The sequence below is a fragment of the Miniopterus natalensis genome, chromosome 3 (assembly GCF_054644295.1).
Source record: "Miniopterus natalensis isolate mMinNat1 chromosome 3, mMinNat1.hap1, whole genome shotgun sequence".
In the NCBI taxonomy this organism is placed as follows: domain Eukaryota; kingdom Metazoa; phylum Chordata; class Mammalia; order Chiroptera; family Miniopteridae; genus Miniopterus; species Miniopterus natalensis.
Genome location: NC_142083.1, coordinates 11,321,671 through 11,335,031, shown reverse-complemented (window position 1 = coordinate 11,335,031; position 13,361 = coordinate 11,321,671). Strand labels below are relative to the sequence as shown.

The following is a 13,361-nucleotide window of genomic DNA, read 5'->3' as shown; positions in this document are numbered from 1 at the left end:
TGATCCCCATAGATTGTTTTGCCTTTTTGGAAGGTCATATAAAAGGAAATATACAGTGTTTCATTTTTAAAAAGTGGTCATCTGGCCTGACGCTCCATGAAGGAGTGGACTAGAGCTCTGGTATTGTCCCTCAGTCTGCAGCCCCGGGAGTGAGGCTGTGCAGAGTTGGCATCATGACTCACTCCATGTATAGCCTCCCTCAACTTATTTAACCTTGTGGACCCTTGGTTTCCTCATCTATAAAATGGAGAAAATAATCATTCTTACTTTGGAAAGTGCTTGTTAGGATGAGTTCCTAATATATGTAAAGTGCCTCCTGTGGTGCCTGGCACATAGTGGGTGCTTGCTAAATATGTTGGATGAATGTAACTATATATATTCTTGGCTATAGCAGGCATTCATTAAACACATATTGAAAGAATCTACTACCTACATTGCCTTCTGTGAACTATCTTATACCTCTAGGGCTTCAGTTTAGAGAGAAAAGTGCGTGTGGCCCACGATCTCGGCAAAAATTTCTTGGCGCTTTCTGGAATTAAACAGTGACTTGGATTTTTCCAGCTGGAGTCAAACGCTGGGGTTGGCGGGGTAGGATCATACCTGGGAAAATGGGCCAGAAGTGTTGGGGATCTTCAATACAAGAAACACTTATGGAACAAGGGCAAGGCTCGGTGTTTGTCTTTCACGTCTTATTCGCTCTCTCGTTCACTCAGATCAGACCCACCCTTTGCTGCATATCACTTTCAAGGCAGGTGTTCGGGGCGAGGGACGGTTCCTTTAAGGCCCTGGAAAGGGCCTCGGTGTTGGTTTCGGCGGCGAGACCACGCCCCGTCACGTGCCTCGGAGGGCGGGGCGGGCCCTCTACGCTTGCGTCACGTCCGGTTCTCTGTCAGAGCGAGCTAGCGAGGGAGCAAGGGCTGTTCGGTAGCAGGAGCGCAGCGTGAGTACGCGGGACGCCGTTCCCACCCCTCGAGCCCCGTACCCTGGTGGCCCCGCACCCTCCCCCCGGGCCGCGAGCCGTCCGGGGCCCTCCGCTCTTCTCGGCGGTGACCGCCGCGGGAAATGGCGGCGCTGCCTGACCTAGCCCTTCCCCGCCGCGGCCTCCAGGGACCCCCTCCTCCGTCGCGGACCCCCTCCCCCGCGGCCGACCCCGCGCCCCGGCGCTGCAGTCCCCTCGGCGCCGGAAGCTGGCCCCCGGGAATGGCCGCGAGACGGGGCGCGGCGGCCCGGGCCTTCGGGGTGCGGCCGGGCGCGAGGAGCCGCGGGGAAGGGGCCGGGGTGTCCCCCGGACCAGGCTCTGGCGGCTGCGGCCGGGCGGGGGTCGGGGGTCGGGGGCGCGTGCTGGGCCCGCTTCTCCCCGAGGCCACCCCCCGCCTCCCGGGTGGGGGGCGCTCTCGGGGAGGGGGGCTCCCGGGAGGGAGCGAGACGATCCTGTCGGAGGAGGGCGGGGGGCGCTGAGGGGAGCGGCCGGCTGGTTTGCTGGGGGAGCGAATGCTTCGAGAGAAGAAAATGGCGCTTGGTGCAAGTCCCTCCTCTTCCCGCACGGTCTGCTCCGCACTTCGCCGCCTCCCACGCCCCCTCCGTCCGACCTGTCCCCCCGCCCCCCGCAGCGCCAGCGGTTTCCAGCCGCGGGCTTCCTGCAGGCTTCCTGGCACCGCGCGACCCCCTCCCCGGCCTTGGTGCTCGCCGCCCTCGCCCTGTACCGGGTTCATGTGCCCTTTAGTCGTAGTTTATTTTCATCTCGTCTTTCCTAATCCTCCTCGCCATCCAGGACCAAAGATCTCGGTTTTTTAAGTTGTGTTTTGTATATATTCTACACTAGCGATTAGTATTGTTTGCCTGAATTATGAGCCTGCCCCCCCCCTTTTTTTTTAAACAGGAAAGGCTCATTAAGGAAATATATATATTTTGTTAAGCTCTAAGAGGCTGGCTTTAGTTATCATTACCTTGTTTTCTTGTTAATGGACTTAATTTGGGTTAAAAAGGAGGGTGTTTTTCTTTGAAATGATCTTAGGCCCCCAGGCAGCTTTTAACAGATGGTATAGTTACGCTAGACCGTTTCAAAGTGAAAAATAGGTTATGTTTAATTTAATTAGCTTTGAAGAAACGTTTCTTGGCATTATTAGCAGCTAGCATACAAAACTGAATTGATTTGGAGATAAGGTTGTAAAATGGAACAGTAACGGGAATAATGCATAAAACGTGGTTATGAACGTTGCTGCTCCCTTCCGAATTTACTCATCAAACTCAGCATGGCTGGGTTGGGTATGGTTTGAGCTTTCCTAGTTTAATGGCTGGGATTGGGATGGCCCACTTCTTTTACCTTGACCTCCTATTGTGGAACAGTCAGGCAAACTGCTAATACAAGGTCAGTCTAGAGTGCTAGATTATTTATGACAATGAATGAATTCTTTTTTTCTTCTTTATTTGAACATAAACTGTGTTGTACATATTGGGCCCTTAGTGGCATACAAAAATTAATATGACTCAGTCTCTTAAGAGGGGAGATGGAGAGAGCTAAAGATACTTTGATAATAAGCGTTCTACTACCTGGTATTGTAAGTGCGTTAAAAATAGGTACAGCATGCCTTGGAATTCTTTGAAAATTGGGATTTAGGCTTAAAAAAAAACTCAGCAAAAGTAGATACACAAGGCTCTCTGCCTTACTGTGCTCAGGCATTCAGTAAACAGCAACTTGAAAGGAAGGCACCAGACTGTGTATCTCTATCTGGAGGACCTGGGGAACTAGGGTCTTAGTAGGAATATAAGGAAAGGTTTTGCCTCTCCCACAAGCAGATTGTTCAAATTTTAGTGTATTCCATAGTAGAAAATTAGTAAATGTAACGAATTGTGAATTATGTATAACTTCGTGAACTCTGAATTAATACTTGTGATTTGATGACATAGTCTAAAAGCCAGAGAAAATTAAGAACATAGACAAAATATGAAAAATAGTATGACAGTGGCAAATTAATTATATCTCAACATCTGTATAGTGCAACTGTTCCTCATGTTGTGTGAATGTCGTAATTTCCTGTGGTGAATAATTTTATGTTAGGTGTCATCAGTGAGAAGTGTAAAGCAGTAATGAGAGGAGTTACTTATATTTTTCCCTGGCTTTAACAGTGATTGATGTCCGATGTTTCTTGCATTGTACCATACACATAAACATCTAACTCCACTAAAATGAAGTATAAAAAGACCCATTGGCTTTGAGAAAGGTGTGAGATGTGTATGACACTTTCTCCTTGCTGGGTTCAGAACGCTTGACTCTGCATGTTATTTTAAACTTGGAAGAGCATAGATTAGAGTATAACTTCTAGCATTGTGCTCAGTATAACAACTGCAGTACCACAGAATGGTAGAATGAACCATGGAACTTCTTAAATTTTTGATTGGGGGAGAGTTAAATTGAATGTAATAGAACAATTCATAAATCATTTACATCGTATGTTTTTCTTTCAGAATGCCTAAATCAAAGGAACTTGTTTCTTCGAGCTCTTCTGGCAGCGATTCTGACAGTGAAGTTGACAAAAAGGTGACTATTACTGCACCAGGTCCTGGCTGTGATACTTAATTCAGCAATATTGCCCATACCCAGTTCTGAAGGACAGCATTGCATGTCAGAATCTTAAAATGGAAGCTTGGATGGGTGTTTCTGAAAATGGGGATGGCCCCTGGCCGCATGACTTCATTCAGATGCCTAGGGTGCTGCTACATGCACACTCCTAGCCCCTAAATCAGACTCTAGCCAGCCTACAGACTTTAACTTCTGTTGAGGAACTCTAAAGCTGCAGAACCACTGCCATAGACCTAAAGGAATGGCATTAGAATTAGGCCAAAGTCACTATTTGCCATTCTTTAGAAATCTGCTTAATCTTTAGCTATTGTGTGAAGTAGTTGATCCAAATTATCTGAACTCCTGGAATGTATGTGTATGTCAGTTTTGACCGACTTCTCAGTCATTGGTGTTTATCCAACCCACAAATATTACTAAAAGTGTAGGCTTGGTACATTTTAAGTTAGAATGTTGTTTACTTTGGTTCCCTCCTTTTAGTTAAATCAACACCCAGCAAAGCTGACATGAAATTCCCCGTTTAGGCAGAATAGGCTTTTTCTTCATTAGATAACAACTGCACTGTAAGTGGTACATTATTCCCCTTAACCACTCAAGCACCTCACACTTTAGTCAGGGCTTTCTTCCACACAGATCTGTCCTTTATCACCTGGAAGCTTACACAGTGTGTCTCTGAGCTTAGCTAGCAGAGTTAATTAAAAGAGAGCTTAAGGGAGAATCTTGGAGAAGATGGACCTTTATAGGGAAGCACGACCATATTATCATCTGGAAGATTGAAATAAGGCTTCAAAGAAAACACATATACTGTAGTAGGAAATCTCTCTTAATTTTTTTATTTGCATCTAGTATAGCATTTGAATATGTTCATTTAACATATTTTTATTGAGCTTTTATGTGCCAGGCATGTACCATTCCACAGGGAATATCTAGACAGATCCCAATATAAAGAATAATTGCTTTTGCTTACTAAGCTAAGTTTTGCTGTTTTTCCCACATAGTACTGTTAATCCTGTAAGGACTTATATTAAATACATCATTTTTTTGTTTATATACTTTATTTTATCTAGTTTCATGTAATTAGTATAACATTAAAATACATATTAGCTTAGGCTTCTCACTAAGGAGCATGACTGCCCTCTACTGTTTGGGTTGGGAACTCTTCTGGTTTTCATGGGCTGTTAGCTCATTTTGAGAATGAGGCTATATAAAAAGCTTTTGCAATAATGCTGCTTTTAAAACATTGTTTTGATTTTTTAAAAAAAAATATCTTTGTTGATTTCAGAGAGAGGAAGGGAGAGAGAGAGAAACATAAATGATGAGAATCATTGATGGGCTGCCCCCTGCGCGCCCCCTGCTGGGGATCGTGCCTGAAACCCTGGCATGTACCCTGACCCAGAATCCAGCTGTGATCTGGATCCTAGGTCTATGGTAAACCGCTGAGCCACGCCTGGCCGGGCAACATTGTTTTCGTTTTGAATGTCAGTCTAATACATTGCTGTCTATCGTCAGTTAACTTCTTTGTGATGAGAAGATCTTGAATTGTTGACTTGTAGTGCCCAGTACAAAATAGGTTTAGCGTTGCCTACTCATAAATTCCCTAAGCCAGAGCATAAATAGTCATCTCCTAGAAATGGAATAAGCTGGTTGTATTTTTCCTAATTAGCACATCTCCTTTGTAGCTTTAGCAAACTTGTGGTTTCCAAAAGTTGTTTCAAAAGCAGCAGGCCCCTCATCTTGTTCCTCCCAAAGAAACCGTATGTGGGATCCTGGTCTACAAAAGAACTTTCTCTGCTTAATACCACTCTAATGCCTAAAGTATTTTTTGGGCTCTTGAGAACAGTTTGAAAACACTATTACATACCAGTGCTAGGTTAGTTTCAAAGTTTCAGTCAGGTGAAACTTGGGTAGGTTTATACTTACAATTTTTTACATAATAAATGTAATCTTTTGACCCTTTAAGTCTTAAAAAGTATTGGAATCTATTGAACCTGTAGATGTAAGAAACACCGAAATTTGTAGAGAACTTTTATAAGAGTCTATTTGAGCCAAACTGGTGACATTGTCAGGAAGCAAGGTCTCAAATGTTCCGGAGAATAACAGTTTTGCAGTTTCTCGTACATTTGGAATTACAAAGGAAACATAAGGAAGATTACATGAAAAGCAAGGCTGGGATTGGATTATAGGTTAGTTAACAAGACCATGTTTTCTCTTGAGGGTGACTAGTCTTCTCAGGGGTCTGAAAATGAGGCATTTCAGAGGTGTGTTAATCTAGATGCACAGAAACAATGGACAGGGCTTAATGCAAAGATACACCTTTTACTAAAAAGTATATGCCTGGGGTGTGACCACCCTCCATGACCTGCCCAGTTAGGAATTTATGTATTCTATCACCCTGTGAGGTTACTGTTGGTCACTGAACTTGTTCATAACCCTCTTTTTTTCATAAACCTGAGAAGTGTTATTCTTAAGTGTGTGAATTTTAACCATATTCATGTTTTTCTTTCAAGTTAAAAAGGAAAAAGCAAGTTACGTCTGAAAAACCTGTAAAAAAGCAAAAGATGGGTGAAACTTCAAGAGCCCTGTCATCATCTAAGCAGAGCAGCAGCAGCAGAGATGATAACATGTTTCAGGTAAAGTTGGTTATTTTCTTAGATCCAGAGGATTTACCATATGGCTGGATCTGAACAATGATAAAAGGCCCTTAATCTGGATCCCAGGTCGACGCTCAACTGCTGAGCCACGCCTGGCTGGGCTCAACCCCTAATTTTATATGTAAAGGAACCAGGACCCACGTTTAGAGCTTATATTCTATTAGAGCATATTTGGGAAAACCAGATCTACTTTTAGGGGATGGTTATCTCACCAAAAAAGTGGGTTCAGTTCAATTTGGAAATCTTCCCATGCCTGGTAAGGGTATTAGACTCCTCACCCTTTTGAAAATGCCTCTCAGAGGAGCATAGGCCTTATTTCTAAAGTGACTTTTCACAGACCTGGTAGTGTAGGCCTTCTAAGAGATAATATATGTTTAATTTCGTCGTTATTACTGCTTTTTCCTTGAAATGGTATTTTGGTGGTAATACTGATTTTTAATTGGCTTAACAGCACATTAGAGTGCATTGGTTATGTAATATGAAATAAGGACTTTATTAGTAATGGTTTGATAATTTTATTAGAAAGATGAAGGATGGGGTTTTTGGAAGGAAAATGAGTTAGTATATTTTGTATAGTTTTTGAATGGATCGTAAATGCATTTTCTTAAAAATACATCTTTATTGATTTCAGAGATAGGAAGGGAGAGGGAGGAGGAGAGAGAGAGAAACATCAATGATGAGAGAGTCATTGATCGGCTGCCTCCTGCACACCCGCCAATGGAGATCGAGCCGGCAAGCCAGGCATGTGCCCTGACCGGGAATCGAACCATGATCTCCTGGATCCCAGGATGATGCTCAACTGCTGAGCTGTGCCTGCCAGGCAAATGCATTGTTCTTGAACGTCACTTTCCAGTTTATTGCTAGAAAAATGCATAATACTATGTAATATAATGTAAACCGACATATTGTTACATATTTACTTTATTCATAATACATGATACATAAGCATTTTTAGAGACTTCTTAAAACTTTCTATGTTGATGATGATTGTATCTGTTGAGTTTTACATCATCCTTTTCATTATTTTTCCTGCTTTATTGCTATTATTTCCAGTACAATATTGAAAAGAAGTGGTGAGGATAGGCATCCTTGCCTTGTTCCTGATCTTGGGCAATCCTGACTTTCTCCTTCTTCTAATGCCACTGTTGCTTAAACTCTGGAGGGGAATGTGTATACTGCAGTGGTTTGCTTCTCTGGTATGGGAGAGTGAAAGTCCTGGGATAAACGTGGTGCATTTTTCTGTAGGGCCCATTTTTATTTGGAGATTTGCATTGAAGCTTTATGTTAAAATGAGGGATAGTATCTAAAATGCATAGTAACTTTTAGGTTCTAAGTGACTCAAATTTCGGTTGGAGTGGCAGTTAGTCTGTGTCTCTAGATTTTCCTTCATTCTGACCCCACAGCTGGTGTTCCTTGAAATGTTACCAAATTTTACACCTTTTCTCTACTTTGAATAGTTTCTTACTTAGTATACATCAAACACAAGTTATTTGAAAGTGATTAGGGACTTCAAATTGTAAATTTGTAAAGTTTTGAATATGTGGAAGGTCAGCCATGTTTGGGAGGAAGAAAATAATACCTCTTATCTTAACCTGCAGCAAACAAAAATAATTAGAACATACTTTTTGAAATTGTGGGTGAGGGTACTTCTGAGAAGTTTCTAGAGAGCAAGGGTAGAAATTAAAGTAGTTAGCCAACCATTTCTTGTGTTTACTGTGCTGTACTCTGCGCTTTACATAAAATAATTGAGTGCTTGTTGTTTCTTTTTTTTAAACAAACTACATTTATAAGTATAACTGATATATGTGTATAAGTACTTTTTAAAAAATGTTTTTATTGATTTCAGAGAGGAAGGGAGAGGGAGATAGAAATAGAAACATCAATGATGAGAGGGTCATTGATCTGCTTCCTCCTGCACGCCCCCTACTTGGGATGGAGTATGCAATCTGGGCATGTGCCCTGACTGGGAATTGAACCGTAATGTCCTGGATCTTAGGTTGGTGTTCAACCACTGAACTATGCCGGCCGGGCTGAGTGCTTGTTACTTCTTATTTAAGACTGGTAAAATGCCATTAATATGCTAATGGTGTACGTATCTCTTTTTTTAAAATAGATTTACTTTTTCTAGTGGGATTTAAAGTTTTAACCCTGTTGTCAGGTTTCAGGTTTCTCAGGAATACCAGAACTTTAATATGATGATGTGTTTTAAGCACAAAAGTCATAGCTAGTTTTAAGTCAGTAAGATTGAACAGTAGGTTTAGAATGAGTGAGAGGTAAAGCTATTAGAGGTTTTGATCAGAAAGTATCATTTTGTAGTTTTAAGTGCAAGACAGTATATTAGAGTAGCGTAAGACTTCCTGGAAAGTGTTTTCAGGTACTTCGTTGAGTAAAGTGTTTCCATTCCTGTGGAATTTGTAGTTTGTATTAAAGATCAGTATTTATTTTTGAAAAATAGTTTTCTGTAGACGGTTTTAAGTTCTCAATTTGAGACTGAGTGAAGTGTATTAAAGATGTTATTTGACATGAATGTCTAAAGGGGAAAGCTATGTCATATTATTGACTCTGGATTCTTACATTCAGAATGGTTGCTAAAGCAGTGTAGCTTGCTTAAGTTTATGGTTTCCTATGGTTCTGGTTTTTAATGCAAGATTTTGCTTTCTAATGATTTTTATTGTAGAAAACACAACATAAAAACTTGCCACCTTAACCATATGTTCATGTTGTGAAACATCTCCAGAACCTTTTTCATCTTGCAAAACTGTTACACAGTTAAAATAACAACACCCCTTTTCGTCCCTTCCCCAGCCCCTGTAGACCACCAGTCTGCATTCTGTCTCTGAATTGGACTGCTCTAGGCACCTTATAAGTGGAATCACATAGTCGATATCTTTTGGTGACTGGCTTATATCAGTTAGCATAATGGACTCAGGCCTGTCTGTGTTGTAGCATATGACAGGACTTCCGTCTTTTTTAAGGCTGGCTAATATCCCATTGTATGTACACACCACATTTTGTTTATTCATTTATCAGAATATGGACATTTGGGTTGCCCCATCTCTTGGTTATTGTAAGTAATGTTGCCATGCATATGGATGTCCAAATAAATACCTCCTCAAGAGCTTGCTTTTATTTCTTGTAGATACATACCCAGAAGTGGGACTGCTGGATCATATGTTCTATTTTTTTTGAGGAACCTCCATACTGTTTTCTGTTTCCATAGTGGTTGCACTATTTTGCTAATGATTCTTTTAATGTAAAATGATTGGAAATGTGAGATGTGCTTGTTGAGTTCTGTCTCTTTAGGAAAAAAATTTTAATAGTGACATTTCCTTTGGTTGTAGTTTTGATATTGAGAGTAGTTATTTTTGTGATTAAAGGTATCATAAGTATGCAGTAAGTTGTGAATATAAATGTGGACTGTAGAAATTAATACATTTTTATGTTTTGTTTCTTTTGCAGATTGGGAAAATGAGGTACGTCAGCGTTCGGGACTTTAAAGGAAAAGTCCTAATTGATATTAGAGAATATTGGATGGATCCAGAAGGTGAAATGAAACCAGGAAGAAAAGGTGAGATTTAATTTCCTGAATTTGGTGCTGATATTGGGACTAAATTAAAAATTAAGTGACGTGCCTTGTTTGAAATTGAAATAATGTTGGCAGTGCACTAGGAAGATCCTCGGTTGATTCACTGTCTTCTGTAGTCTTTTTTTGGGTACCACACAACTTATTTCCTTCTTATTTTTTAATCCTCACCTGAGGATATGTTTCTATTGATTCTAGAGAGAGGAATGGGGGTGGGGGAGAGAAAGAGAAGGTGAGGGGGAAAAAGAGAGAGGGAGGGGGAGAGAGAGAGAGAGAGAGAGGGAGAGAGAGGTGGATGTGAGAGAGAGACATCAATTGACTCCCTCCAGTACTCGACCTGATGGGAGATTAAACCCACAACCTTTTGGTATATGGGATGACTCTCCAACCAACTGAGCCACCTGTCCAGGACAACACTTATTTTAATGAGGTGTCTTAAATATAGCTGTTGGAATAAAACCCATAACAAATAGTGCTCCTAATATCACTCCAGTTGGCTACTAATTTACTTGAATGTAACTTAAATTTATTTTTACATTAATTCTGAAGTAGAGGAGGCACTATCTGGGAAGTCTGTTGTAAATCCTGGTTCACAATGTTTTCTTTTGGATATTCTTTAGGGTGGTGTCTTTTAAGTGGGTTTTTGTCTTTTGTGCTTCATCCGGCATCATACAAGTGTACTTTATTAATTCACCAAATAGCTAGAGAACATTTGTGTGCCAGCATAAATTCATAGGTAATCTGGGTAGTTAGCTGCTTTAGGTTGATCCTTAGCTAATGAAAAAAATGCCTCATTCTTTTATTCTGCCTGTAAGCCATTTTGAAAGATACGGCTTGTTTCCTTCATGTTGTTTTAGGTTTATGAAACTTAACTTTCATACCCGTTTACATTTGTTCTGGATTGGTCATTCCAGCTGTTCTATTGTGTCCAAAGCCAGATTTCTTCTCAAATTTCTGCAAACGTGTAACTAAAACAATAAGACTAGTTTTTTAAAGCCCTTCTTAGGTGTTGTCCCAATACATTCTCCTCCTTCCTCTTAGTTTTGTGGCCTCCTTGCAGTTTTCTGAGAAGTACATTAATTCTTCAATTCCAGTTTATTTCTCTATTTGTATGGGTCCGATATTAGAATATTGGAAGTTTAAAGTACAAAGTTCTTTCCGTTCAAACTGTTAGTTCTTAAATAGTACAGACATGTCATTTTCTAACATTTTAAAAGAGTGATAGACCAAGCTTTTAATTCAGATCAACTAATATAATTCACAACAACCCTTTGAGGTACAAGAACCATTTTGTATTTATTTTTAAAAAAATAGTTTTATTGATTTTTAAAGAGACTGGAAGGGAGAGGGAGAGAGAGAAACATCCATGTGAGAGTGCAACATCAATTGGCTGCCTCCTGCATGCCCCCTATGGGGACTGAGCCGGCAACCAGGGCATGTGCCCTTGACTGGGAATAGAACTGGCAACCTCCTGGTGCATGGGACAATGCTCAACCAACTGAGCCACACTGGCCAGGGATAAGTACCATTTTAATGACCAGGAAACTGAGGCTCAGAGGTAATGTAACTGTTTTAAGGTCATATAGGTAGTGATATGTGAGACTGTGATTTAAACCCAGACGCATAACTCTAGAGTGTACATTCCAAGAAGTCCTGTATGGATCATATCCCAGGGATTTTCTAAAGTGAAATGAATGCTTCTAGAAGAACTCAGCACAAGGGTCACTCACCTTGAGTTCCTGTGGAAATTTTGAGCAAATGTTGGAACCAGCAGGATGTAGAAATGGGGTGTCAAATACCAGATCTGGACCATGCCACTTAGCTTGCTAGTTTGCAAGCAATTGTGAGATACATCTTCACGTCACCATTTGTTCTCCCTGAGCCGAGTATGCATCATGCAGGATGCAGTGTTGGAAGTAAAACTAGATGTAATATTGATCTTCTCAGGTAATTGTGATGAATCTGTAATTAACAAATTAAGAGAATTTGTTCTCAGTGTTATACCGTCGTACCATTTTAAAGTGGCAATTTTGATAAAAACAGGATTTCAGTTGGAAGTTTGAAAATCCTCGAAAGCTTAAATAAATTTTCAACTTTTGATTTTTAAAACTTTGTTTTAGGTATTTCTTTAAATCCCGAGCAATGGAGCCAGCTGAAGGAACAGATTTCTGACATTGATGATGCAGTGAGGAAACTGTAAAGTCAGAGCCATATAAAACCTGTACTGTTCTAGTTGTACTGTTCTGTCTTTTTACATTGGCTTTTGTTTTTTAAACGTTGTTTTCCAAGCTGTTGTATATTTGGATTGCAGAACAATTTGTAAGAATACTTTTTTTTAATGTGCATTATTAAAAATGTTCTGAGTGAAGCTAATTGTCAACTTTATTAAGGGGGATTGCTTTGTGCCCACCACCACCTAGTGTAAAATAAAATGAAGTAATACAATCTAACTGTTGTGGCCTTCTTTGAGCAGAAGAACTGTTACTATTTAAGGCCAAAAGTTAACAGTTTATAGACCTTTTAATTTCAACTCGGCTTTTACATTCAAAAGGATTTATATTGTATTGAATTTATAAACTTGATCTATGAAATCCACAGTTGATCCGCTTTCTGCTAAACAAATATCTAGGCTTTGATTTTCCACCCCAGCGATACTTCACTTTCCCCTTATCTTCACTTTGTTTTCCTTTAATAACTTGTCATATTCAGTTTTCCTTTCACTTTTTGCTCTTTTTCTTAAATATATTTTGCTAATCTGGAAAGTCAGTGAAACTGTCAAAATGTTAGTTATCTCAGTAAGGTACTTGTAATTAAAATATATGAGAACTACAGTTACTAATTCTACTGTATTAAATATTAGGACATATAGTTTGATAAACAACATGGCTTGTACGAAAACTCTGAGCAAGTTAGTGTATGTCATGACCTGTAGTGTTCTGTGTAGTAATCTTATTGTTTAGTCTGCAGAAAATAATGACTTAGGTGTCTGATTTGCTTTCACTTATTAAACGTTCACCATAGGATGATGTCTATAAAATCAGATATTGTTAAATTAGACTAGGATTTAATAAAAATTGTGAAAGCTTACTGGCCTAACATTTTCATTTTATAACACTGAGTATGAATTACATATAGCCAGAGATATCACGGAGCTTTACTGTTATAGTAGGTAATGTGGTTGGTTTTTAGGGGAAAGAGCATATACTTGTGGTTTTTGGCCTTTGCTTCAGTGGGCTTGGTTCTTTTGCAGTTAATCTGCTGGACTTAAATAAATGTTACTGAGTTTTAGCAGGCACTCTGATAGGATTTTCACTGAACCAGTGATAAGGCAGACACAGATTGAGGCACAGGTTTCAGGGGCTTGGCAGCAATAAACAGGGCATGGTGTGCCTTAGGGAAAGAATGTAAGGGAGCTATAACTGAAGTTAAGGCAGTGAAGGCAGGGGAGTTCTCTGCAAACTAATGATATTTTGATCATGTTGATAGGACACAATTCTAGATAGAATAGTAAAAAGAAAGGTTTAAAGACGTGAAAAATTCTTGTTGACAA

General features: G+C 40.2%; 1 protein-coding gene across 1 annotated transcript; it reads left to right on the top strand.

Moving 5' to 3' along the window:
- The first annotated feature begins 859 nt into the window (after positions 1-859).
- On the top strand, positions 860-12,898 carry SUB1 (SUB1 regulator of transcription). The gene is made up of 5 exons (XM_016224337.2): positions 860-940; positions 3,466-3,538; positions 6,085-6,207; positions 9,688-9,796; positions 11,932-12,898. Exons 2-5 carry the CDS (start codon positions 3,467-3,469, stop codon positions 12,009-12,011), a joined length of 384 nt encoding a protein of 127 aa, XP_016079823.1. The 5' UTR covers positions 860-940; position 3,466; the 3' UTR covers positions 12,012-12,898.
- The last annotated feature ends 463 nt before the right edge of the window (positions 12,899-13,361 follow it).

What these genes read in the sequence shown, in the direction of transcription:
- SUB1 (XM_016224337.2), top strand. Translation starts at nt 3,467, where the DNA reads ATGCCTAAATCAAAGGAACTTGTTTCTTCGAGCTCTTCTGGCAGCGAT. An exon ending in GAGATGATAACATGTTTCAG is followed by an intron (nt 6,208 to 9,687) that starts GTAAAGTTGGTT and finishes TTTCTTTTGCAG; the next exon opens with ATTGGGAAAATGAGGTACGT. An exon ending in AATGAAACCAGGAAGAAAAG is followed by an intron (nt 9,797 to 11,931) that starts GTGAGATTTAAT and finishes ACTTTGTTTTAG; the next exon opens with GTATTTCTTTAAATCCCGAG.